A 24,562-nucleotide genomic window follows, 5' to 3' on the forward strand; every position below is an offset into this window, starting at 1 on the left:
GAGGAGGAGCCGGGATCCAGCGCGCCCGCGCGGTTGGAAAGCGACTACAGTTTTGCTGCGGCGGCGGCGGCGTGGCGCAATTTGGCGAGCCTGCCCGTGCGCCCCTCTCCAAAGCTTTGTGCCGTGCGCCCTGAGCGCACAATGGACGGCGCCGCCGCCGCCGTCTCCAACTGCGGAGCCCCGGAGGGCGCCGTCGCCCGAGCCGCTGCCGCCGTCGAGGATCCCGGCGCGGGCAGGCGGCGGAGGAGCCCCGCTCTCGGCCATGCCGCCTTCCCCTCGCCTGCCGGAGCCGGGCTAGGAGGCAGCCCCGAAGCCATGGAGCTAGGTAGCTGGGCGTCTGCTGGCCTTCCTCTCTCGCTTCCCGCTACTCGGAGTAGACCCCTTTGGAATGAACGGAGCCCAGTTGGTCGCGGCTGTTCGTTTCAAGGGGTTCTTCTGCACTGAGTAGGACTTGGGTTTTCTTAAGCGGCTTTTCCTGCCAAGGAGCGCATTTGTAAGAAATCAGTCTTTTAGCGAGGGCAACACGCACACTTTTGAACTCGCCTCCTACTGCCCTCTTTTCAGAGCCTGGGGGGAAAAACATTTTAAGAAAGCCCACCCAGAAGTGTAGTCAGTGGACGTTTGCTTTAAGCTTGTCGTTTATTTTAACTCTCTTCTGGATATTTTAAATAGCTGCTTTTAACCGTACAATGTTATTGTTCTTTTTTTTGTGTGTGTGTGAACTGTTTTGAGGTGTGTGGGTGTGTATATATGCACACACACACACACACAAAAAAAAAATCAAGCAGTTTTATGAAATTAATCAAAATGAATAGGGAAGGTTCTGGTTTGAACCCTGAGCCCACTTAGTGGCCTTCCAGGCATGGCCAAACTCAGTCCTCCAGCTATTTTTGGGACTACAATTCCCATCATCCCTGACCACTGGTCCTGTTAGCTAGGGATGATGGGAGTTGTAGTCCCAAAGCAGCTGGAGGGCCAAGTTTGGCCATGCCTGCAGGCTTAAGCAAAGCCAGGTGACTGTCTCTCTCAGTCATTCCATCCTTGGAATATTGGCTGATTATAATACTGACTTCGCCTTGCCTGCAGGGTTTTTGTGATTGTCAGCTAGATGATGACAAAGTAGTTGATGGTGGTTATTAAGAGAATTACTGTTACCACCCTTCTTTCCTTGTCTATCTGCTTTCTTGAAGAAACAATGGTGCCCCTCAGAGGGGAGAAGAACTCTGTACGTGTTCAGAAGCATTGATAAGTTTTCTTCTTCTCTGAAGCAGACAAAACAACCCTGTTGCCTTTCAGAAGGCACTCTGCCTGAGCTCAGATGCTCCTTTTCCCCTTTAGTACCTTTGAAAATAAAATAAAATCCGCCACACTCTGCGGCAGGTGTGCTCAATGGCGTTATCTGTTTTCTTTATTTTATTGGGAAAAACTTGTCTTCCACTTAACTGTAGGCAAAATCTCGTAAGGAGTTTACCAAAGATAACCTCACCCCACATTAAAAATATACATTAAAATGATAGGTAGGTAGAAATAAAAAAGTGTTTCTTTAAAAATTGAAAATATAATTAAAATTGGCTGTTAAGCTAAAATGGATTCAAATGTATGCCCCCCCCCCCGGAACACTTGCCTAAATGGAAATAGTTTTTGGCAGGTGGCGAAAAGAATGCAGCTAAGGCTCCTGCCTAACATCAAGAGGCAGAGAGTTCCAGAGTCTGGATGCTGCCACCCTGAAAAATCTATTCCATACAAGTGCAGAACGACTATTATGTGGCACTTTTACTACTGCCATTTCCACACATCAAGACGGTCGAGAAGGTACATGTGGGGTCCTGTTGACTAACAGTGTTTGTCACAGAAGGGTCTTGGGTTCGAACCTCCACGCTTCCAGCTCAAAGGATCGTGGAGTAGGTGGGAAGGTGTCGGGCTCAGCAGCAGGGCGTCTTTCTGGCATGTAGAAGGTCCCAGGTTCATTCCCCAGCAACTCCAGATAGGGCTGGGAATTCCCCTCTCCCTGTAGCCCTGGAGAGCGGCTGCCAATCAGTGTGGGCAGTACTGAGCTAGTTGGACCCAGTGGTGTGACCCTATATAAGGCAGCTTCCAATGTGTCTCTGCCCAGGACCGAAGAGTGCTGCTGCCAGTCAGAGGGGGCCGTATAGGGCTGGATGGATAAATGCAGGTCTTTGCCTTCTCAGTATGCCTGTCTTTGCTCAAACAGGGCCGGTGACCATCTGCGGAGAACTGAGTGTGTTGCACGGGGGGTTCCTGTTGGCTTCCAGCATCTGCCACCCCAAACCGCTGTCGGAGTTGGCCAAGTCCGACTGGCCCCAAGTGGGGAAGCCCATCATCGATGCCCTGGAAGAGATCTGCACGTCCCATTCGTCGTACCCACCCGAGCCTGGCGCCTGGAAGAGGAAAGCCGCGGTGGTCCTCTGGTCCAAGATCCTCCTCTCGTTGCCCTCTGTCTCCGCCAACCAGAGGTGGAAGGAAGATGTCTTCTTCTCGGCCAGCAACATGATCCCGGAGATCAACCACACTGTCCTCTTTGAGCTCTTCAAGGCTATCAACGCCCCGCGGCTGTTCGCCCAGCTGCTGCTGGTGTTGCCAGAACACGTCTGCCGGAAGGAGCTGGAGACCTTTGTGGGGTACGTGGCCGACGAGACTTCCCCGGCCGACGTCTCGTTCTTCTTGGACGTCTGGTGGGAAATTCTGAAGCATCAGGAGGGACAGGAGGACAGGCTGATGCTCCTCTTCCGCTCGGTATCCCACCAGTATCTCTCGGAGCCTGACGAGGTGGGGCAGCCCCCAAAGAGATTCAAGAGCGACGCCCCTTCTTTGCTAGGTTCCTCCGTGGCCGCTGGCGTCCTCCCAGTCTTGACCGAAGGCTTGAAGCTCATCAAGGAGAACGTCAACCCAGCCAGGATGAAATGCCACGCTCTCGCCAACCTGGCAGACGTGCTGTCCGTGTCGCTCGCGGCGCAGCGCGAGGCGGACTCGCTGCCGGTCCATGCTTATTTGGAGAAGATCTCCTCCGTGGTAACACTCTGGAGCAGCGACTGCGATGGTCGATACAGCAAGCAGGAACTGAGTGAGCAGGTGAAAGAGGCGGAGAGGAGCATCAGCTTGCTGAACGCCGTGAGGCCACCGGGCGAAGTGCTGCCCGTCGATGTGGGCTTCCTCCGGGCCTTGCTGGAGGAGTGGTCCCCTGCTCTGCAGGAGCTGCTCAACGACCCCCAGCAGATCTGCTACGAGAGCTACCGGCTCCTGGAGTCCCTGGCTTCTCTCAAGAAGACATTGGCGGACTGCTCCAAGCAGGAAGACCACAACAGAGATGCTGCGCAGGAGATGTCGGCGCTCAGTGACCTCATTGCAGGCTTCTTGAAGAAAGTGAGCCCTGAGTTGTGGGGCAAGAGCGCCAGTGGCAACCTCCTGCCATCGGTGGCCATGGTGGTCATCGAGAAAAAGATGGACAGGCACCAAGAGGTGTGCTCCCTTTTTGCTTTGGAGAAAAGCTGGGCGTTCACAGACGACTGGGTCGCTTGCCTCGTTCGGAACAAAGACCTGTTCCGGGAACCAGAGCTGGTCTTGAAATTGCTGGAGACGTTGGCGTCTGCCGACCCCTCCGGGAAGCAGGAGCAGCAAGCCACGGTGGCGAGGGTCCTGCTGGAGTGCTACATGGACCTCCCCTTGCCCGATAAGAACAAAGTGATTTCGGGCGTTTTGGCTGCTTGGGGCAGGCGGGGCCTCTCTAAGGTGTCTCCGGCTTTCTCGGAGGGGTTCCAGGAGGACCTCAACGTGGCCTTCAACCAGATCATCCAGAGCGCCTCTGGAGAAGGCTTGAAGAAGGCCGTGGCTTCCGTGTCCCGGCTGGTCGTCCTCAACCCGGAGGCCACCATCAAGAAAATGAGCAACTTAGCCGTGGCCAATCTGGGGACGCACCAGTTCTTGGCGGAGATCCTGTGTTCCTTCCCGGCTCTGAGCTTCCAGGAGACTCTGGACTCGGAGGAAGCACCTGTCGGCCTGCTGCTGGGGTGCCTGAAAGAAGCCGTCTGGGACCGCCTCTCGTCGCCCAAGGAGAAGGAGCAGTTCCTGGAGTTCGTGGTTTATCTCTTGCAGCCGAGCGCAGCAAGGCCTCTCCTCTCTCCGGCAGAGGTGACGCAGGCCCTCATCCTCCCTTTCCTCAAGGCGGGCTCCCCTTGCATCGAGCTGTGCTTGCAGATCCTCAACAAAGTCCTGAAAGTGCCGCTGCCCGCCGAGGAGGCCAGCTGGCTCCACAGCTGCCACCCTTTCCCTCTCCTCTTCTGCCTCTGCAAGCTCCTCGATGGCTTTGCCCAGTACTGGCACGAGCCGCAAGACCAGCACTGCCTCTCCTTGGAAGCCAAGGACTTGGTGGCCGCCAACCTAGCTCAGCTCTGCGACGCCCTCTTGGCGCAGAAGGACTCCCTGTCGCCCGAGCTGTGGGCACAGTCGGTGGCTTGGCTGCACAAGAAGGTGGCAGCCTTGGACTGGACCGTCGGCCTCCGCCTGAAGAGCATCTATGGGGAGCACTTCAAGAACGAGGTCCCGGCCACGCTCTTTGAGGTCTGCAAGCTCCCAGAGGGAGAGTGGACATCCTGTCCGCTCCCGAATTACGGCGCGGGCAGCGGCCTGCTGGCCTGGATGGAGTGCTGCTGTGTCTCTGCCGCCTTGCGGGAGGAGATGCTGGCGCTCCTCACAGTCAACGTGGACAACCCCGAGGAGGTCAACCTCTTCAGCAAAGGCTTCCTGGTGGCCCTTGTCCAGGTCTTCCCTTGGTGCAGCCACAGCGAGTGGCGGAGGTTGGTTGGCGTGGTTCAGAGCCTTCTAGATCAAGAAGTGCTGTACGTGCCGTATTCATTGGAGTACGTCCAGTTCCTGCCCTTGCTGAACTTCCGCCCGTTTGCCTACCATCTCCAGTTCTCGGTTCTTCTCCTGAGGGCCTTCCAGTTCCTCTGCGGCGCCAGCGGCTCCACCTGGCTGCCGGCGGAGGCGTGGAGGCACGTGGCCCGGCTGTACTGCCTCGCCGTGTCCGATCTGCTGGGTTCGGTCAAGGGCATTGCCCGGAATCAGTGGCAGCCGGCCCAGGAGAAGAGTAACGTGACGCGAGAGCTGTCCTTCGTCTACATCCAGATCTTCTGCCACGCCCTCCACGTGGCCGCCATGCTGCCGGACGACGGCACGGGCGAGCCCCTCCTCCTCCTCTCCCTGGAGATCCTCTCGCAGTACGAGATGCTCTACGACGCCGACGAGGCTCTCGGCAGCGCCCTGAGGAAGGCCAACGAGAGGCACTTCCTGGAGTCCATCGCGGAGAACGTCACCAACAAGGAGCTACGAACGATGCTCCTGCAAAAGCTCCGGAAGCTGTGAAGCCGGCCGCGGTTCAAGAACTGGGAAACAGGTTGCGCGGTCCGTACGGAGTTGAAGGTGCCTTCTGAACCTCAGGACCATGGTTCGTTCTGCAGGCGTCTCTCCCCAAAGGAGCAGGGTGGGAGATTTGGAACCTCTATAATAAACCTTTTTATCACTTTGATGGTTTTCGCAACCGGCTAATCGGTATTTATTTATTTGTGGGAATAGTTGTATGCTGCCATATACATAAATATACATATCCAAGTGGTTTACAGCAAGGAAAGCGTAAAACGTGTGTTGTAAAAGCACAAAAAAGCTTAAAAACGAGCAGCAGCAAAGCATTGTGGAAGGATGCACTCTTAATTACCTCCATAGTCCTGGTGGAATTGAATTTTTTTTTCAGTAGGTGCTTAAAAGTTGGCAGAGAAGGTACCTGGTGAGTCTCCAGTGGCAGAGAGTTCCACAGGACTGGGCCCATGGCACTGAAAGCTGCCGTTTTCAAATGAGACTCGCTGACTTGGGGGATGATCCACAACACTCCTTCAGATGACCTCCGTGGTCGAGATGGGATATAAGCATTTTTGCAATCCCTATTTGTTGTTATTTTGTGGTTATTGGAGTGTATCTCCTACTAAATTCAACTCAGACTCCTGAAACTGAAGCACTTAAGCTAGTCACATCATTTAATTTCAGTGGGTTTACTCAGAGTAGGACGAATGTTGAATGCAGCTTGTCGTTACCAATTCAGTTATCAATCGCCTTTTACATAGGTCTCAAGGTGATTTTATAGACTTAACACTGAAAGAGCTAAAAGTTTTAAAATCTCTGGCTAATATGCAACATTAACCATGTGCAGAGCAAACCCGCTGAAATTAATGGATGTGGCTTGACTTGGGCCCATTAATTTATCTGTTTTGTAACTCACTGCAAATCCTTCTGAGAGTTTTTGTGGAGTCAGCTACTATTTCTGGGGCTTGGAGGAGAAACTTTCCGGCAGAACGCAGTCACCTGTTGGTGGTTTCTCCTGTAATAGCAAAACAATGATTAGCCTAAAATGGTTAGGCACCCAATATTCCCCTCTGCACCACATCATTTAACGGCTAAAGCCTCTGCAAGAAGCACAAAGGGTTTCACTGGATGAGTTGTCCAGGCATTCTCTGCAAAAGTTGAGGCAGCGCTGAACCAAAGCATTGCCACAAAAAGTGGTCAAAAAGAAAATGCCAATCTAAAATGCACATGGGCACTTAATTTGAAGGGCTCCTTGTATTTGCACTCTTTCAGTTGGGCCGGATTTTTAAGGCTTGTCTTTCACCTCCCTAGCTCTGCTTTTAGGTTTTTAATCAGTTGTCCGTTACACTTGATTTTAGTGTTTTCCTAAATCCTTAACCAGCAGAGCTTCATGGTTCAAAAGGTAGGCCTTAGTTTGCCTACCCATGGTCAAGATCCAGTGATCCCCAGGCACGTATCTCCAGGTTGTGGAGACATCAGGCACCATCTTGGCCCCTAGGTATCTTCACTTGGTCAAAAAATGCGCCTGGCATATTTCGAGCACTGAACAAGAGTCCACAATTCAAATTTATCAACAGGTTATCTTTTATTTGTCTGCTTTCAAATATATATATATATATATATATACCAGGCCTGTAGTCTTGCAGGAGAAAACAGTGAATCCAGTGACAAAACCATTTAATATGGAGTCTCTCTTTCTTTCCTTCCTCACCCATTTTGGCAGGGTTGTGTCACAGTGAGAGGAGACTTGTCCAAAAGAGTCGCTTGACGCTGTCCCCTAAAGAGTAGTGTGTAAACGCTGCAAGTGGTTATAATGTTTTGGGCATCTCCTAGGCACTTGTTTGTGATCTTTTGGAGAACCCAAAACCCGTAGAATCCTCTGGTTATGAGGGACACAGTGAATACTTATTTACAGTACATTCCTTTCTGGTTTTGCAATATAACGTTGAAGGTTCCCAGGGAGGGAAACATGCTTCTGTCGGCCTCCCTGCTGCCGATTCCACCTGGCGACTTCAAAAGGCATTCTTAAGATGTTTGGCACGTCTGACCACGTCTCGTAGCATCGTTTGGAAGTCAAAAGACAGCATTTAAATATTGTGGAACAGGGATGGAGTTTGCTGTTCTCTCAACCTCTCTCATATCCCTGGCATATGATCTTCCTTTCAAAGAAAAATGACACTTAGGCATGTTGGAGCAGATATTGTAAACCAGCGAGTTGGCTGAGGGGAAAGGGAAATATCTCCTAGGATTTGTGCAATTTCAGAGACATTTGAGGGCTGTTCCCCGTTCTGTTGTACACAAGGCACCTTATTGGTCTCAAGGAAAATAATATTAATAAAGGAAAGTCTGGGACACATAGGCATGGTCAGAGCTTTTGGCCTGGGTGGGTCACATGGGGGCTGTCGACAGACAGTAGTTCCCATCATCTCTGAAAAGGACTGTGGGAAGAGATTTGAGGTTTCTGAGGGACTCCACAACGAGGAAAAGCGACAGCATTTGGGGGTGAGGGTTTAGTTTAGGAAGTAAAAAAAGGAGGGTTATATGAGGTAGAGGAGAAGATAACCTCCCCATCTTCTGTTCTCCACAGTGCACAGTGTGGAGAACAGTAGATATGAGGAAGAAAACCTCCCAAATACAGTGGTACCTCGGTTTCGAGCGTCCAGGAAGCCGAATATTGCGGTTTTTGCCGAAAACCCGGAAGTAATTGCTTCCGTTTTCAAATGCTTTTTGGAAATCGAATGGCTTCCGGTGAGTCCCCCCCCCCCAAATTTCTCCACTGACGTTGCAGACCGCCCTTTGCGCCTCGGTTGTCAAACATTTCGGAAGTCAAGCGGTCTTCTGGAATGGATTATGTCGACAACTGAGGTAAACCACTGTACTAGAATCCAATGGGGACATCTAATAGAGCTGGAAAACTGAGTGGAAAGAACTTCGCCCAGCGCCGCTACGGAATTCGCTCCCCTAAGTTGTCGTGAGGGCGGCCATATTGGTTGTCTTTAAAGGGGGATGAGGCACATTTGTGGAGGATATAGCTTATCGCTGGCAGCTAGGCAGGCTGGCTGTGGTGTCCCAAGACTGTTGGAGGCAGTAAAAAGCCACTTCTGATGAAGTGAAAGGCGCTTCTGATGAGTTTGGGGACCTCTGGAGAGCACCACAACCTCAGAGGAGACGCTGGTTTGTTAAGGAGAAGTTGTAGCCGCATCAATCCGAAGGCTGCTCCAACGTGGTACAGTGGTACCTCAGGTTACATACGCTTCAGGTTACATACGCTTCAGGTTACACACTCCACTAACCCAGAAATAGTGCTTCAGGTTAAGAACTTTGCTTCAGGATAAGAACAGAAATCAGGCTCCGGCGGCGCGGTTGCAGCAGGAGGCCCCATTAGCTAAAGTGGTGCTTCAGGTTAAGAACAGTTTCAGGTTAAGAATGGACCTCCAGAACGAATTAAGTACTTAACCCGAGGTACCACTGTACTTGCAAAGGAGTTCCGGAAAGAGCAGACATAAACAAGGAGGTAGAAAAAAGACCAGCTGCTTCTTGGCCAAGTTGCGCAGGGTCTAGAGACACCCCCCCAGCTTGACCAGAAAGAAAATGGGCACAAGAAGTGATGGGGGGGGGGAAACACCCCTGTAGGAAAATGGATTGCACCAGTGATGGGGGAACCAAATGCTGCTGGACTCCAACTCCCAGAAGCCAGTGTGGTCAATGGCCAGGGGAATGATGGGAGTTGTAGTCCAGCCCCATCTGGCAGGCCACGGCTTTTCATAGAATTGTCGAGCTGGAAGGGACAACAAGGGTCATCTAGTCGAACCCCGTGCAATGCAGGATTTTTTTTGCCCAAGGTGGGGGGGGGGCTTGAACCCCCGACTCTGAGATTAAGAGTCTCATGCTCTACCAGCCCAACTAACCCTGGGTTGGACCCAAGCTCCACCTGCGGCAGACTTCTTGCGTTCCAAACGGAGGGCCACCGTCAACGTGGAGCCGGGTGCGAATTGCGTGGGGAAGCTTTACCCCTGTGTGGCGCTGGCACTGATGGTGCAGAGATTTTAGGCTGACCCCTGCAGGGTCTCGACAAAAAGACTCATCTTACAGGCAGGACAAAGAAACACCAACACATTTGATTTGGCCCCGAGACCAGGTCACGAGAGGGGGCGATCCCCGCACCAGCCTCCAGCTGCCTGGTCATTCCCCCCCCCCCCCAAATATGATGACCAGGCTGCCCAACGCCCCATTTTCTTCCCCAGCATAGAATCCATACCCTCCTCATTTTTACAGCTCAGGGAGTGGGTGAAAAGACAGCTTGATTTTGCCAAACTGGCACGTGGGTCCCAAGCCCACGATTCGAGTCCTGGGGCGAAACAGTTCACAGTCCTCCCTGCGGAAAATGTACTCTGGGTTATCTGCCCCCCCCCCGGCCTTCTTCACTTCAGCAGTATAATGGGGGGGGGGTCATTTTCTTGCTCCTATTCAGAGCATGACTTGAGAAGCAATAAACCCTCGATTTCACCGAAGCCATCGAGAAACCTACAGCCGGCGTACCCAGGGCCCCCTTTCTGCCCACCCTTTTGTCCCAAGAGAGGCCAGCGCTGGCAGGGGACCGGATCCTGGCACGCTGCCCCCATCCTGCAAACTGGAAGCAGCTTCCAGGAGTCCCGGCCCATTTTGAGCACCTTGGGGGTGCGCCTGTGGGAACGGGGTGCTAGGCGAGGTGGGTGGGTGGCCGGATCCAGCAGCAATCTTCTGGCAGTAGACTCCTCAGAACAGAACAGAAAGCAACCCGGCCTTGCTCGCACCGTATGGCAACTGGATTTCACCCAGGGGCCACCTGCAGAGGTCGTTCGCTTGTCACTTCTGGGCAAAGCCCACGGCGTCCCGACTGAGAGGTCTCTCCCCAGAGGCTGGCGCAGAAAGTCGGGGCGGGCAGGACCCAGCCGACAGGGAGCAGGTCTCAGGCCGCCATTATCGGGCTCGGTCCGGGGCCGGCGGAGCTCTGTACAGCCGCAGGGCCTTGCGGCAGATGAGGGCGAACCAGTAGAGCTGAGGGGCGATGAGCAGGGCGTTGGCCACGTTGCAGTGGAGGGGGATGTGGAAAGGCACTTTGTAGATGGGGAGGCCGGCCTGGCGGCCGTAGGCCCAGTACATGAAGGGGAAGAGGACAATGCGGCAGAGGAAGAAGGTCACCAGGACAAGGATGCCGTTGACTTTGTGCAAGGCCGAATCCTGCATTTTCAGCTGGGGAAGAGAAAGCAGAGTAAAGCGGGAGGTGAAAGTGGTTCTATACAGCTATTTAAACAACAACAACCAGAAAACCCTAGAGCTGTGGAAATTATTACAGTGGTACCTCGAGTTACAGACGCTTCAGGTTACAGATGCTTCAGGTTACAGACTCCGCTAACTCAGAAATACAGTCATACCTTGGGTTGAAGTAGCTTCAAGTTAAGTATTTTTGGGCTGCGCTCCTTGGCGACCCGAAGTAACGGAGCGCGTTACTTCCGGGTTTTGCCGCTCACGCATGCGCAGACGCTCAAAATGACGTCACGTGCATGCGCGGAACCAGCGAAACGCAGCACGCGCAGATGCGCAGTCGCGTGTTACATTTACTTCAGGATGCGTTCGTATCCAGAGGTACCACTGTAGGTTAAGAACTTTGCTTCAAGAGGAGAACAGAAATCGTGTGGCGGCAGCGGGAGGCCCCATTAGCTAAAGTGGTACCTCAGGTTAAGAACATTTTCAGGTTAAGAACGGACCTCCAGAACGAATTAAGTTCTTAACCTGAGGTACCACTGTATTACTAATCCTCATCTGACTGGGTCGCCCCAGCCACTCACTCTGGGTAGCTTCCAACAAATTATAAAACCACACACCGTATTTCCAGCAACATCCTCCTCCTTTGTGTAGGAGAACTCAGTCCTGCATTTGCAGTGTGTTTCAGTCACTGGTACAGTGCATTTAGCATCTCTCTCGGGGGGGCGGGGTGCCTGTTGCTTCTCTGCATGATTGCACTGCTTTTGTTTTTCATAAAAAAAAATACCAGTGACTTGTGGAGAAATGAAGGCAGGTGCTTGCGATGGCAGGAAATTCTGTCTTTTGCCATCAGAAACACAACTGCCCTGAGCCTCAGAGCAAAGCACATCTCTGCTTTTAACCAGGGAGTAAAAGAAACGGGTATCGGACCCCGAGTGTCTGAGAAAGCCTGGGGTTGCGGTTTTACCTGCAACAGGATCTTGCCCAACGATACAAAGGGGGTGCTCAGCTCAGCCGTGTAGATGCAGCCGACAAAGAAGTCTCCCAGCTCACCTCTGAAGTGCTGTGGATGAAAGCAGGGGAGAGAATTTTAGGGATTTGTGTGTGTGTGCAAGCGGCTTGCAACCCAGCAGCCCTTTCTGGCGTTGGTGAGGAGAAGTAGGGAATGCTTTTCAGTCTGAGGGCCAAATTCCCTTCCGGGCAGCCTTCCGGGGCCTGCATGGACAGCTCTGAAGATATCACAGCCATATTTTGCATCACACTTCCTGAAATCGAGGAACAGGCTTTTGCCAGTCCTGGGATGCTGTTTCAAACAGAATTTTGCACGATGGTTCCTGAATCAAGGAGCCCTTCTATGCTTGGATATAATCCAAGTAGAGGCTCCTCATGAGGCCAGAGGAACATCCCCCGGCTGTGAGGTGTGAAGGCTGCTCCCCGCAAGGCCCTTTCCACCTGGCCTACTATGTTAAATATGTACAGTGGTACGTCGGGTTACAGACGCTTCAGGTTACAGACTCCGCTAACCCAGAAATAGTACCTCGGATTAAGAACTTTGCTTCAGGATGAGAACAGAAATCGTGCTCCGGCAGCGCGGCAGCAGCAGGAGGCCCCATTAGCTAAAGTGGTGCTTCAGGTTAAGAACAGTTTCAGGTTAAGAACGGACCTCCGGAACGAATTAAGTACTTAACCTGAGGTACCACTGTATTCTGTAGTTGACCTCCTTTGTAATGTTTTATTTTGACATCTTTAAGATATTTTAGTTTTCTTTTATGTTGCTTTGACTGTATACTCTACACAGTGGTACCTCTGTTTATGAACGTTTCTGGTTACGCACGCTTTGGGTTTCGAGCTCTGCTAACCCGGAAGTAGCTGCTCCTGGTTGCGAACTTTGCCCTGGGATGCGAGTGGGAATCATGCGCCGGAGGCATGCATGCGCAGCAGGAAGCGCCATTAGCGAAAGCGCGCCTCAGGATAAGAACGGTTTCTGGTTACGAACGGACCTCTGGAAGGGATTCAGTTTGTAACCAGAAGTACCACTGTATTTGACTTTCTTCAGATAGTATTATTTATGTTTTATTGATTTAATGTGCTGTGCTGGCCACATGACCCGGAAAAACTGTCTGTAGACAAGCGTCGGCTCCCTCAGCCAGTAAACCGAGATGAGCGCCGCAACCTCAGAGTCGTTTGCGACTGATCTTAACTGTCAGGTGTCCTTTACTTTTTTTAAACCGCTCTGAGATTTTTCTTAAAAATACAAAAAGCGATACAGAAATTTTAAAAATAACCGGGCACCATTGCGAATCGAGATGGCAGGCTGGACCTTTCAAAACGGCACTGATTTTATCCAAATTTTGCAAGTGGGCCCAAGATCAAGGAACAGGCTTTCGGCTGCCTTTGGATACCACTGGTCGCCATTTTGAATCAAGATGGCCGGCCAAACCTTTCAGTTTTGTATCATAGATACAAGGCTGCTAGTTAATCATGGCGATTACAGACACTTTCCGGGAAGTTTCCACGCTTGTGCCTGCGCAGGTTGGCATCTCCCAGCAAGCATGGCAGAGCGCCCACAGGTACGTTTCCAAGCACAATTCAAAGTGTTGGTGCTGACCTTTAAAGCCCTAAACGGCCTTGGTCCAGTATACCTGAAGGAGCGTCTCCACCCCCATCGTTCTGCCCGGACGCTGAGGTCCAGTGCTGAGGGCCTTCTGGTGGTTCCTTCACTGTGAGAAGCCAAGTTACAGGGAATCAGGCAGAGGGCCTTCTCGGTAGTGGCCCCCTCCCTGTGGAACGCCCTCCCACCAGATGTCAAAGAGAACAACAACTACCAAACTTTTAGAAGACATCTAAAGGCAGCTCTGTTTAGGGAAGCTTTTAATGTTTAATAGATTATTGTATTTTAGCGTTTTGTTGGAAGCTGCCCAGAGTGGCTGGGGAAACCCAGCCAGATGGGCGGGGTATAAATAATAAATTATTATTATTAACACCCAGAACGCGCCAAACTCCTTGAGAAAACAGAAGTGCTCTCACCGTAGCCACTGGCGTGAGGACGATGAGGATGAAAAGGTGGTGTGTGACCATCAGCCTTTCTCTCTGCAGGAAGCTGTTGACGCTGGCCAGAGAATGCTTCGGGTGCGCCTCCCCTTTCTCCTCGCCCTTGTGCCAGTGACAGAGGTACATGACGTAGATGTCGTAGGCCATGTAGGAGACCACAACCCACATGTACTCCTGCGCAATCCAGTGCCTGTTTGGGGAGGAGAAGGAAGAGCATAGAGGGGTGGGTTAAGGGTGGGCATTTGAGGGCATCACGGACCGAGGGCCAAGGACCTGGAAATCCCTAATTTCGCACGCCTCGTTTCGAATTTGAAACATGCGTCCCAAGAATAATAATAATAGCTTTAAACTTCAGGGTGTGCCAACGCTAGTCCTGTGTGCAGCAGACCCACTGAAGTTAAGGGACATCGAGAACCCGGGTTCCTTGTTCTCAATGGGTCTACTCTGAGTAGGACTCAGTCAGATACCATGGGTTAAAATTTTAGATTCAACATGTGGCAAAAGCTCCCCCCGCCCCACCAATGTTTCCATTCCAGCTGGCTGTTGTAAGAACTACCGCTGCATTTTAAGAATTGTTTTGCGTGTTTGCTTTCACGCCTCTTCCCTCCCCATCCCTTTTTCCTCTTGTGTCGTGTCTAAGATTGCAAGGCTGCCGGCAGGTGCTGTCTTGGGGGTGGGGGGGCATTCTTCTTGCATTCAGACTGCCTCCACACAAGGAAGCACTGTGTGGCATCCTGGTTAATATCCACCAAAAGGGCTCACCTTCTACCACGAAGCTGTTTTTTATTTTAAACGGTGGAATCTGCAGCTTCAGGCCTTCAAGGGCGGAGAGGGGTGCTTTTTTGTTTTGGTGCCTTGATGCAATTCGTTCTGCAAAGCTTTCCTTGCAGTTAATGATGCAACGCATGCTTTGTCAAAATTGCCTGTTGCAAAAGTGGTGACATTTCCCCCTATTTTTCTAGGACAGAGCTTTGCACAACTCGGGATGAGTTCAGCCAACACAATACGCAACCCCTTTAGAAACTAATTCATATCCAGCAGTCTCTCTGGCAAAAGAGAAGCATTCCTAGTCCTCGTGATTTTTATTTTTTATTTTAAAGTGGCAGAGTGCCATTGGTGCACACGGTGCGCATGGAATTTAAAGTTGAGCAACTGAGTGCAGGTCTCTGCTCCCAGAAGTTTGCAATAGATATTTCCAAGAAGGGAGGAGAAAATGAAAGGAAGTATGGAGACAATATGAGCCAGTGGAGATATGTTAATTTGGGTGGGTGGGGGAGAACAGAGTGAAGGTTTGGAGGGGCAGATCTGTGACCCTCATGTTGGACTCCAACTTCCATCATCACTGACAACCGGCTGTGTGAGATGCTGTGGCTGTTGTTGTCTGGAGCAAGCCAGCTGTAAATCACTAAGGTCTATTACCTCTTCAGCTTCCAGCCCTTCCTTTTCCTAGTCTTCTCCCTCTGATCACTCATCATTGTCACACCACCAACCTCCAGGCTCTGAGCCTTCTTCCCTTAGTGGTTCCCAAAGCTGGTTCCTCCCATCATTCCTCTGCTTGCAGCCAGTCCAGGGCAGTTATCTACACTGAACCCCTGCCTGAAACCCCGGAGAGCTGCTACCAGCCACTGTAGGCAGTATTGATCTAGATGGACAGCTTCCTACGAGGAGCAGTGCCAGCCTCCAAGCACTTCCTGCAACTCAGGGGCATCTGAGTCAGAGAACCTGCACTCCAGGTCTGGATCCGGGTCTCAGCAAGAGTCAGACCACGGGGTCCATCGGACTTAGTATTGTCTGCACTGGCTGGCAGCAGCTGCCCAGGATTTCAGGCAGGCAGTCTCAACCTGTCCTACGTGGCAATGGAGGTTGAACATGGCTCCTTCTGCATGCAGAGCAGATTCTCTCTACCACTAAACTAGGGCCCTCTCCCCATCACCAACACACCCAAATTCCAATCTGGATGTGGGTTGGACTAGATGATCCCTGGGATCCCATCCATTGTATGATTCAGTGAAATACGTCAAACCCTGCAGCAAGGGCTGCTTGGTCTCAAGACCACACACCTTTATTCGGAAGCAAGCCTCTCTGGGATTTGCTCAGGAGGAAGAGGCCTGCAGTCCAAGCATCCTTATCTCTCGCAGGTGAAAGTCCTCTGATAAGCGCAGGTGAAAATCTGCACACCTGGCTTCAGTTTACAAGCCTCTCTTTAATTACCTGTCGTGCACGACGTCCTCGCAGCTGAAGATGACAATGATCCCAGAAAGAGTGGCCATCATGGCCTGGACAGACGACACCAGCCTAGGGAGAAAACAATGGTCAACGAGGGAAATGTTTGTACAGTGGTACCTCGGGTTACAGACGCTTCAGGTTACAGACTCCGCTAATCCAGAAATATTACCTCGGGTTAAGAACTTTGCTTCAGGATGAGAACAGAAATCGTGCTCCGGTGGCGCAGCGGCAGCGGGAGGCCCTATTAGCTAAAGTGGTACCTCAGGTTAAGAACAATTTCAGGTTAAGAACGGACCTCCGGAACAAATTAAGTACTTAACCCGAGGTACCACTGTACACTGTAGCTGGACTCCAGCTCCATCATTCCCCTGACCATGGACTTGGCCAGTAGGGGCTGATGGGAATTGGAGTCAACATCTGGAGGGCTGGCTGCAGGTTCCCCGGAGCTAGATCCGCAGGATCCTAGAACTTAGGGGGTGCCTAAAATGAGGGTGCAGAAAGTGGACACAGAGATGTATTTGCGACCCAACTCTACAATTCCAGGATTCTGCGACTTCCTGATTGGCAGCTTATCATTTGAACTTTGGGGTGGGGCGGGGAAAACGCTGGCTCTTCCCACAAAGAGGTTTAAACTGAAATTGGCACGGTCACCACGTCCCAAGAGACAAAGTAAATACCCTTGAATCAATAAACAGTGGTTTCCCTTTCTCGTATTTATACATTGGTTCTCCGGCTTGTCGTTGGTTGAGTTTGGCCTTCCGTTGAGTCATCAGTTTGCGTCTCGGTCCTGCTGGGAGACTCGTGAGCCGAGAGGAGATACAATGGCCAACTATTTTGAATGGTGGGGGGCTTTTACTAGGTCCATAAATAGCAACACCCTAATGGTCCCGGGCCCTAAGGAAGTTAGATTGGCTGCAACCAGAGCCAGGGCCTTTTCAACTCTGGCTCCGGCCTGGTGGAACGCTCTGCCTCATGAGACCAGGGCCATGCAGGATCAGGGCTGATTTCCTTCAGAATGGATAGGTTTGATCTTGCAGTCCATGGGACTCTCAAGAGTCTCCTCCAACACCAGAATTCAAAAGCATCAATTCTTCGGCAATCAGCTTTCTTGATGGTCCAGCTCTCACTTCCATACATCACTACTGGGAAAACCATAGCTTTAACTATACGGACCTTTGTTGGCAAGGTGATGTCTCTGCTTTTTAAGATGCTGTCTTAGTTGTGTTATAAAATGAATTTTAAAAAATGCGGGGGGGGGGGGAGAAGGCAAAGGGAGGCTGGCTGCCAAGTATCCTGTTCTGACAGTGGCCAACATGATGTCCCCAAGCAAAGCCACCAAGCAGGATTTGAGAACCACAGCAATCAGAGTTTGCGATTCCCAGCAACTGGTATTCAGAGGTAGACTGCACCTGGCTGTGGAGGAAGAACATTGCCACCATGGCTTTCTTTTATCTGCCCTGAATCTCCCGACCTTCAGCTCCCTTGGCTGGCCACGGGTTCAAATGTTACGAGAGGCAAGGAATGCTTTTCTCTACCTACTTTCCCCACACCGATCCATCCTGTTCTCATGTTGTTATGCAAGAGGGAGAGATAAACGTGTCGTCTTAATTCAGCTTCTTGCCAGGACGCAACCAAATCTCTCTGTGTCTGGTGTGAATGGATTGGTCAACCTGCTCTTGATGTAGAAACACAAGAACCGCCTGGGTCTTCTGAGGAGGTTCCCTGCTGCAACTCTGACAGGGTTGCTGCTCCAGGCTCCCCTCGCTCAAAATCAAGAAGTGCATTCCCAGATCAGAAACAAATTGTCATCTAAGGCTCCCGCAGGGCCAAACTGCTATTCTGCATAGGAGGCTGCCCGGTGCATCTCTGGGTGATACCCTGGGATTTATTTTTTAGTGTGCAGTCAGACACAAAAAACCACTGATCCCTAAGGAGAAGCTGCCACTGATATAGGATGTTAAGCAAGGAGCAAAGTATGCTTTTGTCTGTAATGACTGTTTTGAAAATTATCATCGGGTGTGTGATGGGGCATTTGTGTAGTTGGGAAATCTACTTTAAAACACAACGCCGAGTCCCTGTTCTTCTCTTCTGCAAGTTCGGCCACACCTCTGAACCTGCTGCGACTGGCTCTCTCTCACTCCAAACGTCAGGGAATTGCCTGCCCTAGGATGAGGCTGCCCGTTGCACCCCTGCACGAATCCCTGCTCCAGGATTCCTGTCTCCCAATCCAGAAGCACTCCCAAATTAGCATCCTGGGACAACATAGAGAGGTTGGTGTGTTCCTTTTGGGGAGAGGAGCCTATGATCTTGGACACAGTCTGTTAAATGGATGTAGGAGTCGAGTGTGCCCTGGAGTTCAATGTTGAAAGCCTTTTGATGTTTAAAGAGCATTGTGCGTCTCAAGCATGCAGCCTATGATTCGGTTTGGGAAGCTCTGCTTTCAACAGTTGGGTGGGGGTAACCATTCCACACCCCAGTAAGAGGCTAGCGTGATGCTGTGCTTAGTGTTTGGGGTCAAGCACGCGAGGCCTGCGTTCAAATCCCGCCACCTTGAAATTCACTGAATGGTCTCCAACGATCCAAGAGGGCTGATTCAGCCAGGATAATAGCTTGTGTCCAGGGGCGGGGAAGGCTTTTCACCCACGAGGGCCGCATTCCCTTCTAAGCAAGCTTCCGGGGGCCATGTTCCGCTGGCGGGCGGGGCCAGAAGCAAAAGTGGGCGGAGCAATGCATATAAATATTACACACACCTCCGCTCTCTCTCCAGGCGGTAGGCGTGGTCAAAGGCACCTGATAGCCAGGTAAAAAATAGGGTGTGTGGCCTAGGTAGACTTCCCAGAGCCAGGCAGAGGGGCCCGGAGGGCACCCCACACCTAGCATGGAGAATACTGAGCTAGATAGAATCAAGTCACACATTCCAAGCCCCTGCAATGCAAGAATCTCAGCTAAAGCAGTTTTAGGGAAGTTTTTAATGTTTGATGTTTTATTGTATTTTTAATATTTTGTTGCAAGCTGCCCAGAGTGGCTGGGGAAACCCAGCCCGATGGGCAGGGTATAAATAATAATAATAATAATAATAATAATAATAATAATAATAGTTGTTGTTATGGCGGCCATCCAACCTCTGCTTAAAAACCTCCAAGGAAGGAGAGGCCACAACCTCCCAAGGGGAAATTGGAGCACTGGAGCAGAGACTTTGCCAAAGTACTGTGTCCATAATAATAATAATAATAATTTATTATTTATACCCCGCCCATCTGGCTGGGCTTCCCCAGCCGCTCTGGGAGGCTTCCAACAAAATATTAAAATACAGCAATGCCTCAAACATTAAAAGCTTCCCTAAACAGGGCTGCCTTCAGATGCCTTATAAAAGCCTGGTAGTTGTTGTTCTCTTTGACATCTGGTGGGAGGGTGTTCCACAGGGCGGGCGCCACCACCGAGAAGGCCCTCTGCCAGCTTCCCTGTAACTTGTCCATAGTGGCAGAGCATCTGCTTGGCATGCAGAAGGTCCTGGATCCAACCCTCGGCTTCTCCAGTCAGGGTTGGGTAACACTCCCTGCCAGGGAATCCTGGAGAGCCAGCAGCAGCGAGTGTCAGTAATACGGAGGAGGGTGAAACCAACAGCCTGGCTGCGCGGAAGACTGTGTTCTTGTGTAATAGTGAGGGTCATGGCACTGTTCCTGCGAACTCGTAGCCTCCTCTGCAGCAAAATAAACACCCAAACCCATTTCGCAAGCGACTCTCCTTTTGTCCCCAACTAGGACGGTGGAGAGAGAGTGGAATCCAATTTGCAGATGACACCAAGCCGGGAAGGGTAGCAGAAGACAGAATTGGGATTCCAGGTTACCTCTGCAGACAGGAAAATTGGGCCGAAACTAACATGGATTTCAATAAGGGACACTTAGGTAGGAAGAAGCAGCTGGACAAATATAAGGTGGCTTGCCAGTAGGACATGTGAAAAGGATCTAGGGGTCTTAGTGGACCACAAGCTGGTCATGAGTCCATTGTGTGATGCTGCAGCAAAAAAAGCTAATGCTATTCTTGGCTGTATCAACAGAAGTCTAGTGTCCAGATGAAGGGAAGGAATAAAGGTAAAGGGACCCCTGACCATTAGGTCCAGTCGTGACTGACTCTGGGGTTGCGGCGCTCATCTCGCTTTACTGGCGTTTAGGGAGCCGGCATACAGCTTCCGGGTCATGTGGCCAGCATGACTAAGCCGCTTCTGGCGAACCAGAGCAGTGCACGGAAACGCCGTTTACCTTCCCGCCAGAGTGGTACCTATTTATCTACTTGCACTCTGAGGTGCTTTCGAACTGCTAGGTTGGAAGGAGCAGGGACCGAGCAACGGGAGCTCACCCCGTCACGGGGATTCGAACCGCCGACCTTCTGAGCAAGTCCTAGGCTCTGTGGTTTAACCCACAGTGCCACCCAGAAGGGAAGGAATGGTACTCCTCTATTCTGCCTTGGTCAGACCACACCTAGAAGACTGTGCCCAGTTCTGGGCGCCCCAATTTTAGAAGGATATTGACAAGCAGGAATGTGTGCAGAGGAGGGAGACAAAGATTATCATGGGTTGTGGAAACCAAGCCTGATGAGGTGGGTCTGTTTAGCCTGGAAAAGAGGAGACCAAGAGGAGAGACGATAGCCATCTTCAGATAAGGGCTGTCAGATGGAACAAGCCTGTTTTCTCCTGTTCTAGGTGGGACTCAAACCAACGGCTTCAAGTTTCAAGAAAGGAGATTCCGACTAAACATTAGGAAGAATTTTCTGACAGCAGGAGCTGTTTGACAGTGGAACGGACTCCCTAAGCAGAGACCATCTGCCTCAGATGCTTTAGTTGAAATTCCTGCATTGAAGAGGGTTGGACTAGATGACCACTGGGTTCCCAAATCCATGAAATGTCTGTCCTACCAATAAGCACAAGCCATTCTTTGGGGATCTGGCTTCAGAACGATATTGCTTCTCTTGTCCTGTTCCTTGACGACATTTCCATCCCAGCTTTTCACCAGACCGAGCTGTTCCCAATTTCCCCCACATAACATACTGAGCATCCCATAGCTAAAACTTCCTGCCATCTTTCCTATGACTCCGATGGCTGAATTTGTACAAACACGGATCCTTCCCCTCTGGTTCCTAAATTGCAATTATATCATTATATGAATAATATATATATATTTTAAGAAGAAAAAAGTGCCATGAAAAGATTCACTCACTCGACATATGCAGCCTTATACAGAGCAAAACCATCTGTAAATTTGACTCAGTATTGCCTACACTGACCGGCAGCCTCTCTCTAGAGTTTCAGGGGGCCCTACTGCATGCACTGACTTGCAGCAGCTCCCTGGGATTTCAGCAGGGAGCCTTTCCCAGCCCTGACAGGAGATGCTATTGGTGATTGAACCTGCAGCCTTCTGCATGCAAGCTCAGTATTGACTGCACTGACTGGCAGCAGCTCTCCAGGGTTTCAGGCAGCCCTACCCAGAGATGCTGGGGGTTGAACTTGAGACCTTCCGCATGCAAAGCAGATGCTGTGTTGCTAAGCAACAGGAGCCATTCCCTCTGGCTCCCTAAGGATAGAGATAGTCTCTTGCCTGCCTCGCAATCTTCTCTTTCATCGGGACAGGAATGTCCCTGCCTTATCGCTGCCCTGCCCTTAAACTCCTGTTGAAAGCCTTCGCCCTGCCCTTAAACCAGTGTTGCTGTTCTTAGGGAGGCAGGGAGAGACTCCCCTTCCTCCCATGGGCCTTAAGGGGTCCTCTTCCCTTCCCCCCCCCCCGCGCAAGCCCCTCTGGATCCTCCAAACAGGCAAAAAAGCAAAACTAGAGCAATTGCATTTGCAACCGATCCGGACTGAGGAACCTGGTGCTCTTCAGATGCTGTTGGATTGCTACTCCAAGCAGACAGCAGGGCCAATGGTTAGGGAGTCCAACAACATCGGAGGGCCTTCCAATTTCCCCCGAACCCGCTATATGGGATCCTTCTGTATTGTTAAGGGGTCGAACTGACCCCGTTTGCCTTTTCCCAAAGCCCGCCCGCCGAGGAGCCCTGTGCGGCTCGTAAGCAGCCGGCTTTGCTCTTCAAAGCAACAGGCAGCCAAGCCTGGATGGAGAAGAAGTTTCTGAAAGTTCGCGCCAGCTGCTCGCTCTCCCTCGATCCCGGCCACGGAGAGCTGGATCCCTCCAGCCTGGGGAGGGAGAGGGAGAAAGGGACAAAGACCCGCCGTCTAGGGGTAGCATCCAATCCGAGGGCTACACACATAGAAGTTAACAGATCGCAGTGTGAGGCTTGTTGAGGCCGGCGGGTCTACTCTGAGTCGGGCTTACGCCGGATCCGACCCGGCTTCCCGCGCCTGCAAGAACTTTGCGCCGGCTTTTCATTCAACTCCATCCGGTTGCATAAGAGGATCCGGGTGGAATGCCTTCCCTTTTCCTCCGCCTCTCCCCCCTCCCCGCACCTCTGGCTTCCCGTCGGACTCCCTCCCTCTCTCCCCCACCTCGGTGCCAGCCGGTACCTGCCGCTGAGAACGATCCGGTCCTTGAGGCTCCATGCCGGCGCCAGCCAGCGCAGGCTGCGGACGGAGACTGCGAAAAGCCCCGGGAAGAAGAGAGCTCCGAGGGCCAGCGTCTGCCACATCCCTTCCCCGGCTCCGCGCGAGCCCTTCCCCGGCTGCCGGCCGCCCAGGCGCTCCGGGGATCTGCTCCGCAGACAGAAGAGGCGCTCGCCAACGGGACGCCCGCCTCGAACGCCGTGTTTGTCAACAGCAGGCCGAGCGGCGGCGGCGGCGGCGAAAGAGGAGGTGGAGCTGCCGCCGCCGTCGTCGTCGGGCGGGAGAGATAGTGAGAGAGTGATGGAAGGGGCGGGCGGTGGGCCGCCTTCTGCAGCGGCCGGCCCTTCCCTCCCCCTGAGCCGGTAGGAGCGTCAATGTGGGGTGCAGGGAAGTCGAGGAGGAGGAGGAGGAGGATCCTGTGTCGTCCGTCCCCTCGAAATAAATAAATTAAATAAATCTCCCGCCCCCTCGGGGCTGAACCCTTTGCAAGATCGGTTGCCGCCGCCGCCCCGAACTGATGGAACGCCGGCTGCCTGAACGTTCCGCGGGATGGAACGTTGGCTGCCTGAACGTTCCGCGCGATGGAAGGCTCGGCGCCCTCAACGTTCCAAACCCCGCCGCGCGAAACGTTCCAACGTTCCACGGAGCTTTGAAGAAGTTGCCCCGCTCCCCAGGAGTGGGCGGGGCCGTAGAGTTCACGGAGCGTTGACGGCGCGCTCCGAACCGCGTGGGCTGCGGCCGCCGAGACTTCCAAGGGTTCCACCCCTGTCGCTAACACTCCGTTCCATTTTCCCCGCTGGATAGTTTCCAGGAAAGGGGGTGTACCGGGTGGGTGTTGGGATAGATCGAAGTGTATTTGGTGCATAATAAGGAAGAGGCGCCTCTGGTGTTGGGCAAACAGGTTTGTAGGCTTATTTCGTTTATTTTTAAATGAATCCACCCCCCGCAACAACAGCCTCCCTCTAACCTGGCGTGTTTTAGTTTCGTTTTTTAAAACAAGGACGGCTAAAAAAGAAGAAGAAAAAATACAGGAATGGGGAGCTTTTTCCAGCCCGAGGGCCGCATTCCCTCATGTTGGCGGGGGCGGGCCAGGACAATGGTGGGTGTGGCTAGGGGCAAAAGGGGGTGGAGTGTTGGATATGACTGCATTTCAGCAAAGCAGAGTTCTCTACGCACAGACCACTCCATCCTCCATTCTCCATCCAGGCAAGAAAGAGACATAAGCAAAGTTTAGCGACACATCCCAGTCAGGCAAAAGCGCCAGAGGAGCGTATGAAGCATGACTGCTGGGGGCGTGGCCTACAGAAATGGGGCGTGGCCTAAGGAGCCTCCGGAAGGCTGTACTGTACAGTGATACCTCGGGTTACAGACGCTTCAGGTTACAGACTCCGCTAACCCAGAAATAGTACCTCGGGTTAAGAACTTTGCTTCAGGATGAGAACAGAAATCGCGCGGCGGCGGCAGGAGGCCCCATTAGCTAAAGTGGTGCTAAAGCGTGGTGTAGTGGTTAAGAGCGATAGACTGGTAATCTGGGGAACTGGGTTCGTGTCTCCGCTCCTCCACCTGCAGCTGCTGGGTGACCTTGGGCTAGTCACACTTCTCTGAAGTCTCTCAGCCCCACTCACCTCACAGAGTGTTTGTTGTGGGGGAGGAAGGGAAAGGAGAATGTTAGCTGCTTTGAGACTCCTTCGGGTAGTGATAAAGCGGGATATCAAATCCAAACTCTGCTTCTTCTTCTTCTTCAGGTTAAGAACAGTTTCAGGATAAGAACAGACCTCCGGAACGAATTAAGTACTTAACTCGAGATACCACTGTACTTGGCCCTGGGCCTTAAGTTCCCCATCTGTCCTCTATCCCCCAGGGTTGCCATATTTCAGAAAGGGCCCAGGGCCACCCACTGAGCTTCACAGCCTTCCAGATCCTACTCCGATCCTTTATAACTGCTGTTCTTCTAATTCCTGAAAAGGAGTTGGTTGTGATATCTCCCTTCTTAGGGCTAGGGTGGAAATGATATTTAAAACTGTTGAGGAGGAAGGTGAAGGCAGGTAAGCTGTCAAGTTCGATTTGGATCTCAAACCACCTACAGATCTTGCAAAATGTGGATTCGAAGGGAATGGGGAGTGG

General features: G+C 52.0%; 2 protein-coding genes and 1 long non-coding RNA gene across 3 annotated transcripts; 1 reads left to right on the top strand and 2 right to left on the bottom strand.

Moving 5' to 3' along the window:
- The first annotated feature begins 137 nt into the window (after positions 1-137).
- On the top strand, positions 138-5,540 carry GEMIN4 (gem nuclear organelle associated protein 4). The gene is made up of 2 exons (XM_083587468.1): positions 138-325; positions 2,213-5,540. The coding sequence occupies exons 1-2, from the start codon at positions 142-144 to the stop codon at positions 5,377-5,379; spliced, it is 3,351 nt and encodes a 1,116-aa protein (XP_083443594.1). The 5' UTR covers positions 138-141; the 3' UTR covers positions 5,380-5,540.
- Positions 5,541-6,936: 1,396 nt separating this feature from the next.
- Positions 6,937-9,503, bottom strand: LOC310750205. The gene is made up of 3 exons (XR_014541961.1): positions 8,952-9,503; positions 8,828-8,906; positions 6,937-8,583 (listed from the first exon to the last, which is right to left on the bottom strand). It is a non-coding gene; the product is annotated as an uncharacterized lncRNA (long non-coding RNA).
- Positions 9,504-9,576: 73 nt separating this feature from the next.
- TLCD3A (TLC domain containing 3A) lies at positions 9,577-22,595 on the bottom strand. The gene is made up of 5 exons (XM_083588009.1): positions 22,403-22,595; positions 15,877-15,960; positions 13,642-13,855; positions 11,582-11,677; positions 9,577-10,602 (listed from the first exon to the last, which is right to left on the bottom strand). Exons 1-5 carry the CDS (start codon positions 22,522-22,524, stop codon positions 10,330-10,332), a joined length of 789 nt encoding a protein of 262 aa, XP_083444135.1. The 5' UTR covers positions 22,525-22,595; the 3' UTR covers positions 9,577-10,329.
- Positions 22,596-24,562: the final 1,967 nt, after the last annotated feature.

This window comes from Podarcis filfolensis (genome assembly GCF_964270895.1).
Source record: "Podarcis filfolensis genome assembly, chromosome: 15".
In the NCBI taxonomy this organism is placed as follows: Eukaryota; Metazoa; Chordata; class Lepidosauria; order Squamata; family Lacertidae; genus Podarcis; species Podarcis filfolensis.